Source organism: Juglans microcarpa x Juglans regia, chromosome 1D (assembly GCF_004785595.1).
Source record: "Juglans microcarpa x Juglans regia isolate MS1-56 chromosome 1D, Jm3101_v1.0, whole genome shotgun sequence".
Lineage (NCBI taxonomy): Eukaryota > Viridiplantae > Streptophyta > Magnoliopsida > Fagales > Juglandaceae > Juglans > Juglans microcarpa x Juglans regia.
The window spans coordinates 47,118,428-47,138,021 of record NC_054594.1 but is presented as its reverse complement, the minus strand read 5'-3'; the positions used below and the strand labels follow the sequence as shown (position 1 = coordinate 47,138,021).

The following is a 19,594-nucleotide window of genomic DNA, read 5'->3' as shown; positions in this document are numbered from 1 at the left end:
TATTTCAATTTAGTCGTTGCTCCCATGGATATGTCTTGTAAGGTTAGAGTGTATGTACATGTGTAACGATACCAATGATTGAAAAGTTGTTTTTTTTTTAATTCTTTTTAAGTCTTGTAACATATAAGATGAAAAAGTAGTCGGTGTTAATGCTGTCGAATTCACATGAAACATGTCTTTTAATGCGTGGACCGTAAATCTTTAAAATTAAATTAAAAGGAAAATAAACATCAACAAAATTTTCATAATTGGGGAAAAATGTATGAAAATTGCAAAATAATCTCCAACGGGAACCAAAAAAGAAAACCCCAAATCCCAATCGGTCACATTCTCCAATAAATAATTTCATACAAAACGGGGGCTCCCTTCCTAAGAAAGAGAGTGTTCGCATTATGCGTTAAGAAATCAGCACATGTAATAATAACGTGAGCGGTAATATCGCCCATTTGGCCTTTTGCATGTGATGTTCTCTCTCTCTCTCTTCGCTCCCAGCTTGCAAGTTTACAACTCTACCATACAGAGAGAGACACTCGGTAGTCGCCTGCTTGGTGCTCTCTCTCTCTCTCACTGAGATTTCAGTTGTAGAAAATCAAGGAGAAGGGCCGAGATCTCCCCCGAAATCAAAGTAAGAACTGAATCTCCGCTTCACCAGTCAAAACCGATCCACTGCTAATCAATGAAGGCCACCCAAGCCCTCAATCCCTCTGTCATCACCTTCGACCACAAGAGGTACGCATTCTTTATTCCTCCTCATCTCTCCTCTCTCTACGCGCCCCTGCTCGTATTAACTCTCACTTTAAGTTTCCCCGCTCTTATCTCTATCTCCCTCACTGATCCAGATAGTTCCGCTTTATATTTGGAAACTTCATCTATTAGTTTGAATTTCGCTGAAAATACATCCGATCGTCTTGGATTCTGACAATTGACAGTTACATTTTCTTTTTGTGTACTCCGATTTGTTTGTATGTATGTGTGTACTTAAATATGGCGAGTTCTTTATAGATCAGTGGGTCTAACAGTGATATTGCTTTCCACTGTACTTAAATTTGCACAAATTTAGTTTAGTGCTTACGCAGTGTGCGTTCCGCAATGAGTGTTAGATGGACTGTGAAATGCGTTGCTTTTAAGTTAGTTTCGTTTGCGCTGAGGCAATGCCAAGCGCTATGGGAAGTAGAATCGAGTTTTCAAGTTGAATATGTTGATCTCTAGTGTGAGCCGGAAATCTTTTGAGGTTGATTGCAGGTAATTTGAATTTTGGTCATGCTTGGAATTTCGTTGTTCATTGTTGGGGACTTACTATGCTGCAATGGACTTGGTTTCAGGCTGTTTTGATTCGTTTGTGATCTAGAACTTGCTTGATGTTTGATTGTGGAGAGTAACCATTGAAAAATTATTGAATTTCTGAAATTAATAGGATTGGTGTGAACAGGGATGCGTATGGGTTCGCTGTGAGACCTCAGCATGTACAAAGATACCGTGAATATGCTAATATCTACAAGGTTTAATTCTACTTTTGGTTCTGCCTCTTGTCTTAAATATCAACACTCTTTGTTTGGTTGCTGAGAAAAGGTGAATGAAAAAAAGAAAGAAAAGGTGAGAAGGATTCCAAAATTTAGGGTTTTTTCCTTTCTAAAAGGCTTGGGGCTCTTAGTCAAGTTTGAACTTTTTCTGGTCTAAGGTAATGAAAAAGTTGAGATATAATTTTTCATTCTCCCTCTCACATCCTTCAGCAACCAAACAAAGTTTGAAGAGAGACAATGCTTAAAAATGTGGTGATTTTATTTGATATGATTAATATACTTATAAAAATTAATATAATTAATTGTTTCAGGAAGAGGAGGAGGAAAGATCAGATAGGTGGAAGTCTTTCCTGGAAAGGCAAGCAGAGTCAGCTAAACTAGCTGTAAATGGATTCATAGAAGAAGAAGATAAGAAGACCACTCGTGCTGGAACTTTAGAGCCAGAAGCAGATGCTAGCTCAGAGAACATTGTTGAAGGAGGTAAATTAGATGGCCAGAAGCTTGGCTCCGATTATTCGGCCGAAAATGGTGCCCGAAAGGAGGATGTACCTTCAGCTAAGGAGACAAAAACTCATAAGGTCCATATTTGGACTGAGATTAGACTATCACTTCATGCCATTGAAGATATGATGAGCACTCGTATAAAGGGGAAAACCAATGTATCAAAAGATGAGCGAGGCGGTGGAACTGGAAAGCTGCTTTCTTCTACTATTGAAGAGACTAGATCCTCTAGAGGAGCATGTGAGGAAGATTCCGAGGATGAGTTTTATGATGCAGAGAGGTCTGATCCCAGTCAAGATGTGCCTCCAAGTGATACTGACTGTGCTCCTGCTACTGGCGCTGCTACTAATGTGGTCCCTCCAGAATCTTTGTTTCCTTGCAAAGAAGAATTAGAAGTCCTTGTTCGGGGTGGAGTGCCTATGGCTCTCAGGGGAGAGGTACAACAACTCTATCGAGTCGTATTTTGATAATTAAGTTTATTTCTTGGGGAACGAGCTCAGTAATTTGATATACTGAAAATTTCAGCTTTGGCAAGCTTTTGTGGGTGTGAAGTCACGTCGTGTCAAGCAGTATTACCAGGATCTTCTAGCTCCAGAAAGTAATTCTGGCAATTACACGGAAAACTATAGCAAGCAGATAGACAGCAACAGTGAGGGATTAACTACAGATTCTGTATGTGTTTCAGAGAAATGGAAAGGGCAGATTGAGAAGGTCAGTACATCCCTTGGTAACTCAACTTTGGCGTCCAATAGATTCATTTTGTGGTGCTAATTCTTTTTGTGCATAATTAATACAAGTTTCTTGGCTTGCTGATATTGGTTTTATGTGTAGGATTTGCCTCGAACATTTCCAGGCCATCCTGCTCTGGATGTGGATGGTAGAAATGCTTTGAGGCGTTTGCTTACAGCATATGCTAGACATAATCCCTCTGTTGGGTACTGTCAGGTATTTGCTTCCAGGAGAAAAAAATTATATTCTTATTTTTATTGAGGTTGCACTGCTTTAAGAATATTACGACAATCACAGAAATCTCAGAATGACACTCACAATTGATGTTACAAAGCTTTATTTTTGCCCATCTACGACATGGTTTGTACTTGAAGCACTCAATCCAGCGCAATGATTTTTTGCAGTTCTGTATGAAAGGCTGAAACCGACCACTAAACTGGCTGTGGCCTTTAGACCTTGATTCTTCACGTGACTGCTTCTCAAGTTAAATGTGGTTACTTAAGTTGTGATTTAATCGATAAAAAGCTTGCATGAGCACTGCCCTGGGAAACTTATTTTTTGGGCAAATGAGAATCTATTAGAGCATTGGCAATGGCTTATGCATCTTCATATTTGCATAATCTCTCTCCAAATTGGATTATGCATCTTCAAAATTTTGCATAGCTATGAATTGTGTTTCTTCAAATTTGAAGAAATACTATTCACTCTCCAAACATTATTTTACTATTTTTTATCTCTCCTACCCATTAAAATCAACTTTGTGGAATTTGTATTAAGATAATTTTGATATATGAAATTTGTATTAAGTTGATGATCAAAGTGTTTTTTAGTACATATTAATATTTATTGATAAAATTGGTCATTTTGATATATGAAATTGGTAATATTTAGATATATGGAATTGGTATTTTTGAGCACATGGTGCTAATTGTAAAATATATAAAAAATAATAATTTTAAGAAAAAAAGAAAAAAAAAATATTTTATTATTATTTGGTTCAAAAATGCATAATCCAATGTGAGAGTTTTTCTTGATATGCAAAATCAATCTTTAAAAGATACGATTTTGAAGATGCATATAGAGAAACCAATGCTAGTGCTCTAGGGGGGGGGGGGGGGGGACCAGAAAGTTGAGAAATCCTTGGACCGAGACCGTGCATCGTCGACGGTGCATCAGTTGACTTCTTGATCTTACAGAGAGGTACTCCAAGGGAAGATGGAGATGCCTTGAGCCGCGAAGCTTGTAGAGAAGGCAGGTCTACCAGGTACAGGCGGCTCTTCTATTTCGGCTAAGGCGCATAGCTGCGAGGGGGGTGGCAGGGACGTGGTGGGTCTGAATGAGGTAAGGGTGCTGTAGGCGTTGGCTGAAATGGAACAAGAAGTGGGATATCTGATGGATAATATACACTGGCTAAAACGGTGCATTAAGGGGAAGGGGGCTTTGCAGATGGGCTTGGGCTTGGGCCTGGGCCAAGGTTTAGGGACGGGGGTATCAGGCTTACAGACTATGCTGGGCCGTCAAAGGGAACTGGGCTGGGCCAGGGATCAGGCCCAAAATGGGTCTAGTTGGAAAAGACTCGGGTTTCGGCCGATATATCAGCCCAGGGCCTTAGCCGCTCCTTCATGGCGCCGATATGTGTCCTGCTTAGGGGTGTAAATTGGTCAGTTCGGGTGATGGACTAAAATTTTCGGTTCATCATTTTTCCCGGACCGGACTGAGCATCCATAGAGACCTGATTGGACCGGTAGTTATTGGTCCGGTCGGTCATGTCCAATTTTTTTCTTTTTTTTTTTTAAATAAATTAATTAAAATTTTTTATTTAAATTACTAAATTAAAATTAAGTGAATTATTAATGTGGACTATATAACTAACTCATTAAAAAATATTTTATATGTTCAATGATAATAAATTAGATGAAAATTACATTATTAATTATATAATTATTATGTAAAATAATATATATAAAATATATTTAAAAATTAAATATATATTTTTCCAATTCGGTTAGTCCGGTCCGGTCCGGGATTGGACCGAAGACCGAAAGTTGAGAAATCCTTGGACTGAGACCGACCGGTCCAAGCTTCAGTCCGGTTCGGACCGAAACAATCAGTCTGGTCGGTTTCTCCGGTCTGAACCAACCGGCTTTCACCCCTAGTCCTGTCGGACCTAGCCTCGACATAGAAACTTTCGCTGGTCGTCGACGACCATCTTGGTGGGTCAGTACAATCACATCGGCGGGAGGAAATCGAGGATGGGGAGTTGTTAGAAGAGCTCGACGGTGGTGTTGCTTTTGATGGGAGATCAGGGAACTCTCAACACAGTCTGGCCTTCCGGTGGTGGAGGTACCTACGAGGGAGCTTGTCCCATGGATGGGTGACCAATTCTTTTCAGGTGGAATGGTCGTTGGTGGCTTCAGGAGCACAATAGAGGTGCTGCTTGGGGAGTTGCAAACGGCTCGCTCTTCAGGGGAAGTGTTGTGCAAAACACACACACACACACACACACCCCAATGATGACCAACTAAAGTAAAAGCAAGCAAGATGAAGCACACGACACACAATATACGTGGTTCGGCAAATTACCTACGTCCACAGAGCTGCAGAAATCTTATTAACCAAAGGAGATTACAATCACTTAATCTCAACTCACACTCTCTAGGGCTTTTTGCTCTCTCACTCAATATGCACTCACTTGACAATTGTTTTCTCTCAAAATATGCTGAAAGTCGTACAAAACAAGTCAAATATAACATATTAATAATAAACGGCGCTGGAAACCTTAATCTGGCAAAAACTACGTTTTTCGCTCTAGCGCGCCTCGAGCAAACAACCAATGAACATTGGCTCGAGCGGAGTGTGGAGCGTGGCTCGAGCGAACACTAGGGTTTGTGTCTCGCTCAAGCCCACTGTCGAGCGCACCTCGATCGAATTCACGGGTTGAGCTTCTCTCGAGCCCACTGTGAAGCGCATGTCGAGCGAACTCACTATTCCTTGATTTTCTGCTCACAAACCGGTCTCCACATGCAACCCAACAATCTCCTACTTGGAGACTGAGTCTCCATATGCCAGTCACTGTTTCCAGTCAAACCCTATCATCCCTGCAGCTCACAGCTCTCGTCTTCAAGTCAGAAGACAGATTGAAGTTGAGCCCGACTTCAGTCTTCCACATACATCGCCCTTAGAAGCACATCCACTAGGCGACTCACAACTCCCACTGCACTAGGAGTATCCAGTCTCAAACTAATCTTGGCGACCTCAGCCAACTTTCCCAGGCTTTCATGAGGAGTGGCAAAACTTACTCCCTTTGGCTTCCTCACATGTTTCGCGCAATCAAGCCTGTCTTTTTGCACTCTTGTATTTCTTTGCACATCACTGGACCTTAATGTTAAATACAAAGAGTTAGATCTCTTACCATGCGCCAAAACTAGCGCACCCTTAGTGATCTTCCAAGCTTCTCCAGAGAACGCTACTGCATAACCGCTGTCATCAAGCTGTCCCATAGAGATCAGGTTTTTCTTCAGATTTGAAACGTGTTTGACTTGCTATAAAGTCCACACGCCCCTATTTGGAAGTGTGATGTGCACATCACCCACTCCCACTATATTCAGTGCCTCTCCATCAGTCACATACATCTTTCCAAAATCACCAGCAACATAATTGTGCATGATGTCTCAATGTGAGGTGCTATGAAATAAAGCTCCTGAATCCAACATCCAATCATCAATCGGACTGTGCATTGCAAGAAGTAAGGTATCATGAATTTCTTCTACCACTACATTCACCTCACCATCCTCAGCACTTTTTTGATTCCTGCAGTTTTTCTTAATGTGGCCCGGCTTGCCACAACTCCAGCACGTGATCTGTTGCCCAGATCTCGTCTTGCTCTTCCCCTATTCTTGGAGCTTGATCTGTCATGTCCTCTATCCCAATTGTCAACATTCAGGGCCGATCCTGAACTCGAGAACTCACCCGAGTCTCTTCTACGTACCTCTTCAGCAAGGATCATGTCACATACGTCTTCTAAGTTTAGTTTCATCTTACCGGCTGAACTATTCACAGCTATCCTCATCGCCTCCCAACTATTTGGCAGTGATACCAACAGAATCAATGCTCTGATCTCATCATCAAATTCAATCTTTACAGAAGACAGTTGATTTGTGATCGTATTAAATTCATTAAGTGTTGGGCCACAGACATACCTTCGAACATCTTCAGATTGAACAATTTCTTCATCAAGTGCACTTTGTTATTCGCCGACGGCTTTTCATACATACATGACAAAGTTGTCATGAGATTCGCTATGGTTCTCTCCTTACTGATATTATGTGCCACTGTTCAGGACAATGTTAGCCGAACAATCCCCAGAACCTGTCAATCTAACAGGGTCCACTCAGCATCATCCATACTCTCCGGCTTCTTTCCCAACAGTGGAAGATGGAGCTTCTTCCCATAGAGATAATCCTCGATCTACATCTTCTCGAACTTTTCGATCCCAGGTGCTTTCACTTTATCTCTAGCCATCATTCTTCTTCAGATCCGACCTTGGCTCTTGATACTAGTTTTTGTGCAAAACACACACACCAACGATGACAAACTAAAGTAAAAGCAAGCACGATGAAACACATGACACACAATATACGTGATTGGGCAAATTGCCTACGTCCATAAAGCTGCAGAAATCTTATTAACCAGAGAAGATTACAATCACTCAATCTCCATTCACACTCTTTAGGGCTTTTTGCTCTCTCACTCAATATGCACTCATTTAACAATTGTTCTCTCTCAAAATATTTTGAAAGTCGTACAAAGCAAGTCAAATATAACATATTTATAGTAAACGGTGCTAGAAACTCTAATCTAGCAAAAACTACGATCTTCACTTGAGCGGCGTATGAGTTGGGTAGTTCTATCCCACTATGTGCTATTCCACTAGTTTCTAAATCTTTGGATTGGGTGCTGAAAAAGATGGCAGAGTTACAGGGGTGTGTGGGGATTTCTTGTGAAGGCTTTGAAGAGCAATTTAAGGTCCTTTTAGTTGCTATAGAAGCAGGTAGACCAACGGCGTTGAAGTTAGCAACCGAAAAAGATAGAGAGCTGAAAAGATTGATTTGTTCTATTAATTATGATAACAAGGAGAGTAGTGTTGGGAGGGAAAGGTTGAAGGGGCGGGGGAGTTGTTTATCTTATGAAGCCTAGAATCGTATCGTGGAATATTAGGGGGATCAATGATGTTAACAAGCGACTTGGCATTCGATCTCTTCTCCGTAGTTGGAAAGTTGATATTGTTTGTCTTCAAGAGACTAAGCTGAGCCATGTTGACATAAATATTATTCGAAGTTTATGGTGTTGTTCTTGTGTGGGGTGGAGTTATTTAGCTTCTTTGGTCTCTTCAGGAGGGGTGTTGTTGATGTGGGATATAAGAGTGGTGGAGTTAGTAGAGGATTGCATTGGGAACTATTCAGTGGCTAGGTCTTTCAAGAATATTGAAGATGGGTGGAGGTGGGCTCTTGCGAGTGTGTATGGGCCTAATGCATCGAGAAAGGAGCTCTTTGTGGGAGGAACTGACGGGTTTGTATTATTTATGGGAATTACCATGGGTTGTGTGCGAGGACTTTAATGTTGTACACTTCCCATGTGAGAGGGAGGGGGCTACTTATTTGACAAGGTCGATGGAAGACTTTTCGGAGCTGATTTTTTATCTTAACTTGATTGATCTTCCTCTGATCGAGGGGTTTTTCATGTGGTCGAATAGTAGAGGGGGGTCAAGGTTGGACATATTTCTAGTTTCTACTTCTTGGGAGACACATTATCCTGACCTAAGCCAAAAGAGATTGCCATGGGTATGCTCTGATCATTTTCCCATTTTGTTAGATTGTGGGGGCATTCATGGGGGTAGGCGTTACTTTAAATTTGAGAATATGTGGCTACAAACGATTGGTTTTGTGGAGAGGGTGAGAGATTGGTGGGTTTCCTATTCCTTTCACGGTACCTCTAGTTTTATTATGGCTGGTAAACTTAAAGCCCTTAAGCTGGATTTAAAGAAGTGGAACATTGAGGTTTTTAGACACACAGATGAGCAAAAAAGTCTTCTTTGGAATGAGTTGCATTCTTTAGAAGTTGGGGAGGTCGCTGAGGAGGCCTCGTTGAGAAAGATTGAGGTGGTGTCTGAGTTAGAAAAGGTTTTGTTGATGGAAGAAATTTCTTGGAGACAAAAAACAAGGATGACATGGTTGAAGGAGGGCGACAAATCTACTAAGTTCTTTCACAAAATGGCGAATTCCAGGCGTAATAATGTGATTGAGGCGATCCAATCAGTAACACGGTGCACCAATCCCCGAAGGTTATTCAAGACCATATCGTGAACTATTATGTAGACCTTCTCAAAGAGACTGCGGTGTTGCGTCGGAGAGACCACTTCTTTCAACAAACTGGATGGGTTGTTTATTGACCAGTTGGATGTTAGTGCAGCAAGTTGGTTGGAGAGACCATTTGAGGAAGCCGAAGTGCAGCAGGTGGTGAGTGGTATGTGCAAAGATAAACTCCCGGGCCCGGATGGATTTTCTTTAGCTTTCTTTCAAGAGTGTTGGGACACAGTGAAGGATGATGTGATGTGGGTTTTTCATGAGTTTCATCTTTGTCACAAGTTTGAGAAGTCTCTTAATGCTACTTTCATTGCCCATATCCCGAAGATAGCGGGGGCCATTGAGTTGAAAGATTTCCATCCTATTAGTTTGGTAGGTGGGATTTATAAAATCATTTCAAATGTATTAGCAAATCATATGAGTTTGTTGATGGATAAAATAATCCCCAAATCTCAAAACGCCTTTGTAAGGGGTCGGCAAATTTTGGATTCAGTTTTGATAGCGAATGAGTGTTTGGATAGCCGGTTAAGGGATGGTATTCGGGGAGTCCTTTGCAAGTTGGACATGGAAAAGGCCTATGACCACGTGTGTTGGGAGTTCCTGCTATATATGTTGAGAAGATGTGCTTCATAGATAGGTGGTGTGGTTGGATTAAACATTGTATTTTGACCGCTCGGTTTTCTGTTTTAGTTAATGCAAACCTTGTGGATTTTGTCAAAGTTTGAGGGGTTTGAGACAAGGGGATCCGTTATCTCCTTTTCTCTTTGTTGTAGTAATGGAGGACCTGAGTCGCATGGTGGAGTCTGCTGTTAGGGGGTTTTCTTGCTGGTTTTTCAGTGGGCAACATTAATAATGAGGCTTTATCCATCTCCCATTTATTGTTTGCGGATGACACTTTCATTTTCTATAATGCTGAAAGCAGACAGATTCAGGCTTTAAGAGCTGTTCTTTTGTGTTTTGAAGCTGTTTCGGGACTCAAGGTGAACTTGGGCAGGTCGGAACTGGTCCCGGTAGGGGAGGTGGAGAATATCAACCTTCTAGCTGAGTTGTTGGGATGCAAAGCGGCTGCTCTTCCTATGAAATATATCGGACTCCCTTTGGGAGCCTCTTTCAAAGCAAAAAATATTTGGGATGGTGTTGTAGAGAAGGTAGAGAAAATGTTGTCGGGTTGGAAGCGGCTCTACCTATTAAAAGGAGGGAGATTAACTCTTATCAAAAGTACATTTTCCAATCTTCCTACGTACTTTCTTTCCTTATTTCCTTTACCAGTGGGGATGGCTAATCTGATTGAAAAACTATTTAGAGTCTTTTTGTGGGGTGGCATGGGTGAGGAGAATAATTTCATCTTGTGAGTTGGCAAAAAGTGTGCAGTCCGAAGAAGTTGGGAGGTTTGGGGGGTGCGTAACTTGATCACTTCTAATAAAGCTCTACTAGGAAAGTAGTTGTGGAGATTCCAATTGGAAGGGACTACGTTGTGGAGAATGGTTGTGGGTCGGAAGTATAGTTGTGATTGGGGGGGTTGGTGTTCCAAGGAGGGTAGGGGGTCTTATGGTGTGAGCCTTTGGAAATTTATTAGAAAGGGGTGGAAGGTGTTTGCAACACACATCAATTTTAAGGTTGGAGAGGGCACAAGAATTAGGTTCTCGTTTGATGAATGGTGTGGTGAGAGAGCTCTATTTTCTGTTTTTCTAGGTGTTTTCAGATTAGCTGGAAATCAGCAGACTGCTATCTCAGATGTGCAGTGTCGAGCCAATGGTACAGTGCATTGGAATATGATCTTTTCTAGAAATGCGCAGGATTGGGAAGTTGAGAAGATAGCAGGTTTTTTCAGCTTGCTTTTATTCCAAGAGGATAGGAGGAAATGGGAGAGATAGAATGTTGTGGAAACATTTGGGGAGTAAAAATTTTTCTATTAAATCGTTCTATAAGGTGCTGACAGATGATCAGCTCATTGCGTTTCCATGGAATGGTATTTGGAGAGCTCTTGTGCCATCAAAAGTTGCATTTTTTTACTTGGACAGCAGCTTTAGGAAAGACTTCGACGGTTGACAATATAAGGAAACGGGGGATGATCGTAATGGAGTGGTGTTATATGTGTAAGAACAACGGTGAATCGATTGACCATCTTTTTCTGCATTGTGAGGTGGCGAGAGAGTTATGGGCTGGTATATTTAGTAGAGCCGGTTGAATTGGGTCATGCCCAAGAGTTTGGTGGAGCTCCTAGCATGTTGGAATAGGCATCATCATAACTCTCAACTAGTAGCGACGTGGAGGATGGTACCTTTGTGCTTATTGTGGTGTATATGGATGGAAAGAAATGAGAGGTGCTGCAACAACAAGGAGAGAGCTGTGGGGGAATTATGGAACTTTTTTGTATTTTCTTTGGTTCAATGGTTTTCTGCTATAGTTTTGAAGGGAGGGAATGTTCATGAGTTTCTGCTTTCTTTTCAGCTTTCTAGAATGTAATTAGGTGTCTCTTTTGTATATTTCCTGTGTACATGGGCTTTGTCTAGTTTCATTCGATCAATAAAGTTTCTTACTTATATAAAAAAAAAAAGATTCCAAGAACAGAGAGAGAAACTCACTTGAGCTGGTGTAACATAACTAGTGCTACTCCTAGAGTAAATACAAAGAAACACAAAAAGAAGAGCACAAGAGAAATCTACTTTTGAAACACGGAAGATGGAAGCTCCCAAGACCTCTGAAGCCTCAATTTCTGATCAGTTCTTGGAAAATTTCAAATAAGGAAGAACATTAGTGAGAGAGTTGATTCGTATATTAAATCTTGAGAAATTCTAGTTCCCTGCATGCTAGATTGCATAGCAAATGGAGGTGGACATATTGAGCTGAATTTCTCCCAAAAATTGCAAAGATTTTTGGTGGACTGCAATGTGAAAAGAGGCTTTTGCTTGCCGCTCCTTGCAGGAATTCTGTTTTGGTTCTACTTTTAAGTTCATTCTTTTTAGCATGGAACTGAAGATAGCTTTCTGTCGGACTTGTAGCTTATTTGATTCAATCTGCATGCAGGCCATGAATTTCTTTGCAGGCTTATTACTACTCTTGATGCCTGAAGAAAATGCTTTTTGGTAGGTCTGAAATTTTTGATACAATTGTGCATAGAAAAAAGTATCTGTATTCAAGTGGTATTCTTTTTTCGATTAGTTCAAGTGGCAATCGTTCCTGAAAGCATACATAAATTAGATGTTTAATATTTGTGCAGCATCTTAGCATTATTTTGTTTATTTTGTTGGCTTTTATGCCCTGATTAATAGAGGTTTAAAACAATTAGGGCCTTGATGGGCATCATTGATGACTATTTTGATGGCTATTACTCAGAGGAAATGATAGAATCTCAGGTATTTCCTACATACTCGTTTGATTGGTTTGTGTTTTTGCTGTTCTTGAATGAGCTGTAGTAATGAAGTTGGGGAGGCTTCATAACTGTTGTATATGGGTAGTGCTTTTGTTCTGATAGGCTGTTGTGCCTTTTCAGGTTGACCAACTTGTTTTTGAGGAGTTGGTGCGGGAGAGATTTCCAAAATTGGGTTTGTATATGTTATTAGTTTTGCAGTTTTCCATTTTGTACACAGCTTGTTGGCTAGTTTTTTTTTTTTTGAAGTCACCTTCACGTCTGTTGCAGTCAATCATCTGGATTACCTGGGAGTGCAGGTGGCTTGGGTTTCTGGACCGTGGTTCCTTTCCATTTTTATGAACATGCTTCCATGGGAAAGTGGTAATGTTTTATTTTGTATTTTTTAAAATTTTAAAGCTTATTTGTGTGCATCTTAAATCTAGCTACATATTGTCTAATACTCTGGTATCTTACCAATGCATTCTCATCCTCGTAATTGGCATTGGACAGCTTCTTGTTAAAGCTTGCTTATAATCTGATGGATTTCTCCTTACTCCAGTTCTTCGAGTCTGGGATGTGCTTCTTTTCGAAGGAAATCGCGTCATGCTATTTAGGACAGCACTTGCTTTGATGGAGTTATATGGTACTGGGTAACAAAGAAGTTTGGTTTTTTGAATTCTGTATTGTGTTATTGCGGTAGATGAAACAAATAGTACCAAGTACGCAGTTTTATTTTATGAACTTAATTGGCTCAGTTTCATGTAGGCCCTGCTTTAGTTACAACCAAGGATGCTGGAGATGCAGTTACTTTACTCCAATCGCTGGCTGGCTCAACATTTGATAGCAGTCAACTTGTACTGACTGCTTGCATGGGTTACCAAAATGTAAATGAAACCCGATTACAAGACTTGAGAAGTAAACACCGACCAGCAGTAATATCTACACTTGAGGAAAGATCCAAGGGGCTTCAAGTTTGGAGGGATTCTAAGGCTTTGGCATCTAAACTGTATGGTTTTAAACACGATCCTAAATCAATGATAATAGAAGCCAATAAAACGGAACAATTGGATGATACACCAACAAATGGTAATTTATCTCGGTCAGATTCTGGGTCCACTAATGCAGATGAAATTGTCATTAGCCTGACTGGAGCTGTGGAGATTGATTCTGTCAAAGATCTTCAAGAGCAGGTCATTTATGTCTTCTTTTTGCATAATCATTCTGTTAACCTTAGAAACATTTGAGTTAAATAATAATTTTGTACCTGTAAATGCTTGTATGGTTGTTCTGTTAAGAATATAATACAAATAATTAAATCTACCTCTTCCCATCAGCTTAATGGGACAAGTGGTGATTTCACATGGTATCAAACCACGGGTTTTGAGTTCGAACCTTGACTCTATACTCTATCCCATTTAATTAAATATTCCACGTATTAGGCTCACTCATTGAGGGGGAACCTGGCCTACACGTGAGGGGGAGTATTAAGAATATAATACAAATAATTAAATTTATCTCTTTCCAATACTTTAAGCTTCTGGAACAAGTGGTGATTTCTCATGTTCAGCCAATAGAATAGACCCATGTATGGATGACATAATTGTTATGTTTCTTAGTGAAATACAAATTAACCCCTTTTATTTCATTGTACAAATAGTCATTGATCAACCTTTTTGAATTATTAGTAGATGATACATTCGAGCATTTTTCTCACAATATAATTGAGTTCAGTATATGAAATTCATGCAGGTGGTGTGGTTGAAGGTTGAATTGTGCAATTTGCTGGAGGAGAAAAGATCAGCAGTACTCAGGTCTATTTTCCTCTGCACTATAGTTTGTAACTTGAAATAGGGTTTTTTTTTTTTTTAAATTTCTTGGTTGCCAACGTCATGTCTGCATTCTCAAGTGTAATTGCTTTATGATGATAGTGAATTGTGTCCAATCTGGGATTGGGTGTGTACGCAGAACTATAGTTACTTTCTTCTTTGCCCTACTAAGAGCAGCTGGAAATTGGTCGATGTACACTGCTTTGTTGTCAAGGGAAACTTCGAGATGTTACTGATCAGAGTTTCTGCTGTAAACTGCTCCTTAGCATTATTTTTCCTATGCTCAGGACTCTTTATTATGTAATCTTTGCTCCCTCTCTTAGATGATAGAATTAGGAAAATTTTCTTTAGCTAAAAAAGGGAGCTTCTAGGTTTGGGCATTTTACTAAGAATGCTTTTCCTCTATTGTTTATGTAAGCTACTTCTTGGCTTTGCTTGTTTATTTGATTGTCTCCCATTATGATATATTTTTTTGGCACCCTCTTGATAGGAGATATCTCCCTTTGCTATACTTGTTCTTTTTTATGTACCCACCCCCCTTCCACAACACCCCCACCCCCCACCCTCCCCAAAAAAAAAAAAATAGCAGTCTTCCGTAATGGTCTCTTCCTCCGAGTTCTTATTCTGTCTCCATTGACAGCCTCTTAAGCACCATGTTACTCCTAGTGCTCAGTAGAGCTTGAGTGGAGGATTCCTGTGTATCTGAAACTTAATTTACTGTTTCAAGGCCACAACCTTTGCTGGTGTCACTTTCTTGATATTTTTCTTTTAATTTTATTTTCCCCTTTATTCTCTGGGTTCCACCCAGTAGCAGTTATAAAAACTTTCGAAGTTCCTTGATATAATCTACTCTGCAAAGTATGATTTAGTAGCTACCACAAATTCAGTCATGCAATACTGTTGTTTTTAAGTGAGTCATATGTACTTCTTTCATTAGTGCATAATTGATAATCTGGCTTTATCTGACTTTTTTCAGAGCTGACGAATTGGAGACAGCGTTGATGGAAATGGTCAAGCTGGATAATCGGCGGCAATTGAGTGCCAGGGTATATCTGGGATGCCTTTACACATAGCAGTTCTATTTACCACCTATCAGTTTGTGTGTGTGTGTCCTTTAATCAGTTATCATGCTGAGCTTGCTGCATGCATGTTTGTGAAAAACTCAATTCAGTCCACATTCAATCCTATTGTGCATATAATTGCCATATCATACGAAGTACATCCTTTCAAAGGGCAACTGTTTAACAGAGGGACAATGTTCCCATGAAGGCCTTGGCTCTAGGGATCTATGTGGGGTTGGGATAGATGTAATTATTGAATATTTCTGAGCCAAATCACAGAATTTAAAAAAAAAAAGAAAAGAAATAAAAAAGAAAACATGCAGTATTGTGTTCTATGGTGATTGGCAACTGGCGGTATAGTCCTTTTCATACGAAGTACATCCTTTCAAAGGGCAACTGTTTAACAGAGGGACAATGTTCCCATGAAGGCCTTGGCTCTAGGGATCTATGTGGGGTTGGGATAGATGTAATTATTGAATATTTCTGAGCCAAATCACAGAATTTAAAAAAAAATAAAAAAGAAATAAAAAAGAAATCATGCAGTATTGTGTTCTATGGTGATTGGCAACTGGCGGTATAGTCCTTTTTGTTTTCAAGTTACTCTATTTCCATGGAAATCTGAGTATAGTTGCAAAACTTTCTTAACCATGGGAAATATGATAAGCATAATGTTGTTGGAGGATTCATGGTGAGTTGGTTTCATGTCTATTAGATTTATCATTTGGTAGTGAAAGCTGGTTCGGTGTGTGACCTCTCTGTTGGGTTTATTGGAAGTGTTTGGTTTCTCTAGAAAGATGGCACAGGACTAGATCTGGGGGGGAGTCAAAATTTGCAGTACTTTCACTATTGAGGTGTTCATGGATATCATAGTGACGGTACTTTTATGGACATTATAGGCATATTTTAGTATCATTTGTGCTAGTATACCTGATGTGTAAGGCTGGTTTTGGTTTAAGTCAAGGGTCATGACTTGGACTGGTCTTTGGACCAAGTGGCATCTCCTTTCCCCACGAGGAGTGGCATGATGAGGTCCCAGATTCAATCCCATATAGATGTGTGAGTTGTATTTACTAGAAAAAAATAAAGAAGAGCCTATAATCTTCTTTAATTTATTCTTCTGCAAGGCTTGAATTTTTCTATTATTGGCAACATTGATGTTCATGCCTTTCCTGGTAAAATATATTTACACCACACCAAGCCCTGTCGCACTGAAATCAACATGTATTTTGTTTAGAGTTTGGGTAAAGCTTTCCGAACATTGGTTGCTCAGCCTAAATTAGAGGCAGTAATAGCCCACATGTTCTGAAGTTGTGGTTTTGTGCAGCTGAATTTCTATTCATTCTTTGAAAACTTTAGTTAATTCCACATTCAATTTGCAGGTTGAGCAGTTAGAGCAAGAGGTTTCTGAACTTCGCAGGGCCCTTGCTGATAAGCAGGAACAAGAAAGTGCTATGCTTCAGGTTATCTCTCCCCAATGTTCTTTAACTGCCTACTTTAACTGTACCATATAATTCATAACTTGCTATTTAATAATCTTATAGGTCTTAATGCGGGTAGAGCAAGAGCAAAGGGTAACAGAAGATGCTCGCAGGTTTGCTGAGCAAGATGCAGCAGCACAAAGATATGCTGCTCAAGTGCTTCAGGTTTAACTTATGATTTTTGTTGTTTTTGGAATTTGGTTTGATTTATTCAATCATGCACCATTCTTATGGAAGTATATGGTGAACATTTGCTAAGTATTGATCTTTGCAAACTATCTGGAGTCAGCAAAATGGTCCTCTTTAACCATTATATTACTATTTAGAGCTGTATCCTATGCATTTGAAGCTTGGCTGTCCATATCACTTGATTCTTTACAGCTTTTTTAGCACATCAAAGCCGTGGACATCAATCTGTAGTTGATCGCTGTACTCTAGCCACAAAACCATCAATTTGCAATTCCTTAAGCTATGTCTTTTTGCATCCATTGGCTCCATGCATTTGTATATTTGGGGGTTAAAGTCTGTATCAGTCTGAGATACCTAGACAAGATGGTTTGCTACACTGAGCGGTTTATCTTCTAGGCTTTCTGGGCTTTGTCTTTTCAATGTTGAATATTCATATAAAGCCTTCTACCACAACTACTATATGTATGCAGGAAAAGTATGAAGAGGCCACTGCTTCAATTGCTGAAATGGAGAAGAGAGTGGTTATGGCAGAATCAATGTTGGAGGCTACCTTACAGTACCAATCTGGCCAACTTAAAGCACAACCCTCTCCACGGTGTGTATTCAAATTGTAGTAATTTTTTTGGTGCAGTCTTAATTCACTTTTTGATAAAAGTTTGTCATTACTTCTTTGTACGGGTTTTTGACTCTTTGCTTCTAATATTTTTTTGTTTTTGGTTGTTTCTTTATTTTCTAATGATTTCTCTTTTGTCTCTTTATCTCTATTTTCTGCATCAGCTGCTTATTTTCAACCCTATCGGCATTTCTTGCCTATCATGCCCCCCATGAATGAGATTCATGTCTAATTTAAGTGCAATTTTGCTTTGTAGATCTCCACATCCAGATTCTCCAACAGCACAAAGCAATCAAGAGTCTGTTCAAGATCTACCCGCAAGAAAGATTAGTTTGCTAGCTCGTCCATTTGGACTTGCCTGGCGAGACCGGAACAAGGTTTGCTTTTACTTGCATTCTCCTCAGAAAGTGAAGGCTGATTGTATATGAGCGCACACTTCAAAATCCCTGTATATGTATTTAGTATAATAGCATGCAGAGTTACTGTATCACTTTTCCTGTGCTTAATATATTTAAGATTTACAAATCAATTTTTTGCTGCATGCAACAGGGGAAACAAATTGACACCGAGGAGCCAGTTGATGGCATCAAATCTACAGATGAGGGAGAGAGTCCTACCCAGCAACAGAAAGCTACCAATGGTGTTCGAGAACAAGAGTAGAGAATAAAAAGGTTAATTACAATGATAATCAAACAGATATACTCCCAGTCACTGCTTCAATTCCAATATGCTTTTTGGCTTGGTGGATACTGGATATCTTATGCATCAATGTCAGCTCGGGAAGCAAATCGAATTTTAATTAGAGACAAGCAATAGAGTGCTTATTCATTCATTATTTCTTTCTTCATTGAATCGGTAGTAATAATAGTATAGTGGAGAGTAGAATGTAAGAAGAAACATGAGATCGATGGTTACGCAACTGTATAATCTTTTGCATTATAGTGCCTTGTATTGCTGTGTCTAAACTCGTAGTTTTCAGGAAGATTTTATTTTATTTTTTTATTTTTTTTTGCACTTGCTGCATATTTGACGCAACTGTAATATTTATATTCGGTGTCTTTTGTTGTTTCGTCTTTTTCCTAAATTTTAATTATCAGAAGAATTCGTAACAGCTGCTGCTCATCTCTCTCCAATGCACCCTTGCCCAGTTGGTCCAATGATATGTTACATACATACATACATACATACATACATACATACATACATATATATATATGTTGTCAGTGCGTTATTTTCCTTACTCAGTCCTATTTATCTGCAAGGTTAAAAAACAAAAAACAAAAGAAACTATGTGCAGTGAGAAACTGGAATGGTTCAAATCCCCGGGAAGCGGGGGTACAAGGAAATATTAATTTGATGTTTTCTTTCTTTGTTTTTTTTTTAAACTTCATTCACACGGTCTTACAAGCACCAGTGCCAGTACTGCTTAAATACTACAAACAAGAGGGTGGATCTTTACCACTATGGAAATCTAAAAACTGCTTAAATATTACAAACAAGAGGGTGGATCTTTACCACTATGGAAATCTAAAAGCTAAGGGGGAATTGAGATAGGGGTATGCTTCTAGAAACTATTGGAAGCTGTCCATTGCACAATAGGATGCGCGTATGAATTGAGGTCTCAATGAATTTTTCTGGTTTGCCAATTTTGAAAGGACTGCAATGAGTTCCTGATATCTTGAATTATAGGCTGTACAGTCCAGTTTGAAGTACTATTTGGTTCATTCACTGCTTGTAGTGTCACCAATGAATCACCAGCAATTAAAAGCTTTTTGATTTGCCTTTCCTTTGCTTCCTTTACTCGTATGTACATTGCCATAGTTTCTATTAATTTGATGTTTTCATCTCTTAGTCAAGGCCTCCTGATGTGCATAAAAATGAAACAAAGTGAAATAAAATAAATGGTCTGCCCACAAAAACACTGCTTGCTGTTTTCACAAAACTCTCGATCGCCACTCTCCTA

General features: G+C 39.6%; 1 protein-coding gene across 2 annotated transcripts; it reads left to right on the top strand.

The window, feature by feature from the left end:
- The first annotated feature begins 442 nt into the window (after positions 1–442).
- Positions 443–18,742, top strand: LOC121256411 (ecotropic viral integration site 5 ortholog-like). Of its 2 annotated transcripts, none has more exons than XM_041157214.1 (18): positions 443–729; positions 1,430–1,499; positions 1,832–2,458; positions 2,547–2,732; positions 2,853–2,966; positions 12,140–12,198; positions 12,402–12,468; positions 12,606–12,657; positions 12,753–12,845; positions 13,024–13,107; positions 13,230–13,654; positions 14,214–14,275; positions 15,267–15,336; positions 16,731–16,811; positions 16,893–16,994; positions 17,489–17,613; positions 17,888–18,008; positions 18,181–18,742. In XM_041157214.1, the coding sequence occupies exons 1-18, from the start codon at positions 677–679 to the stop codon at positions 18,289–18,291; spliced, it is 2,502 nt and encodes an 833-aa protein (XP_041013148.1). In that variant the 5' UTR covers positions 443–676; the 3' UTR covers positions 18,292–18,742. The 2 variants fall into 2 exon arrangements, with proteins under 2 accessions (XP_041013148.1, XP_041013142.1); XM_041157208.1 differs by having other exon boundaries at positions 1,415–1,499.
- Positions 18,743–19,594: the final 852 nt, after the last annotated feature.

Excerpts from the sequence above, each read along its gene's own strand:
- LOC121256411 (XM_041157208.1), top strand. The coding sequence starts at position 677 with ATGAAGGCCACCCAAGCCCTCAATCCCTCTGTCATCACCTTCGACCAC. Across the intron at positions 12,469-12,605 it reads AGGAAATGATAGAATCTCAG|GTTGACCAACTTGTTTTTGA; the intron begins GTATTTCCTACA and ends GTGCCTTTTCAG. Across the intron at positions 12,658-12,752 it reads GGAGAGATTTCCAAAATTGG|TCAATCATCTGGATTACCTG; the intron begins GTTTGTATATGT and ends CGTCTGTTGCAG.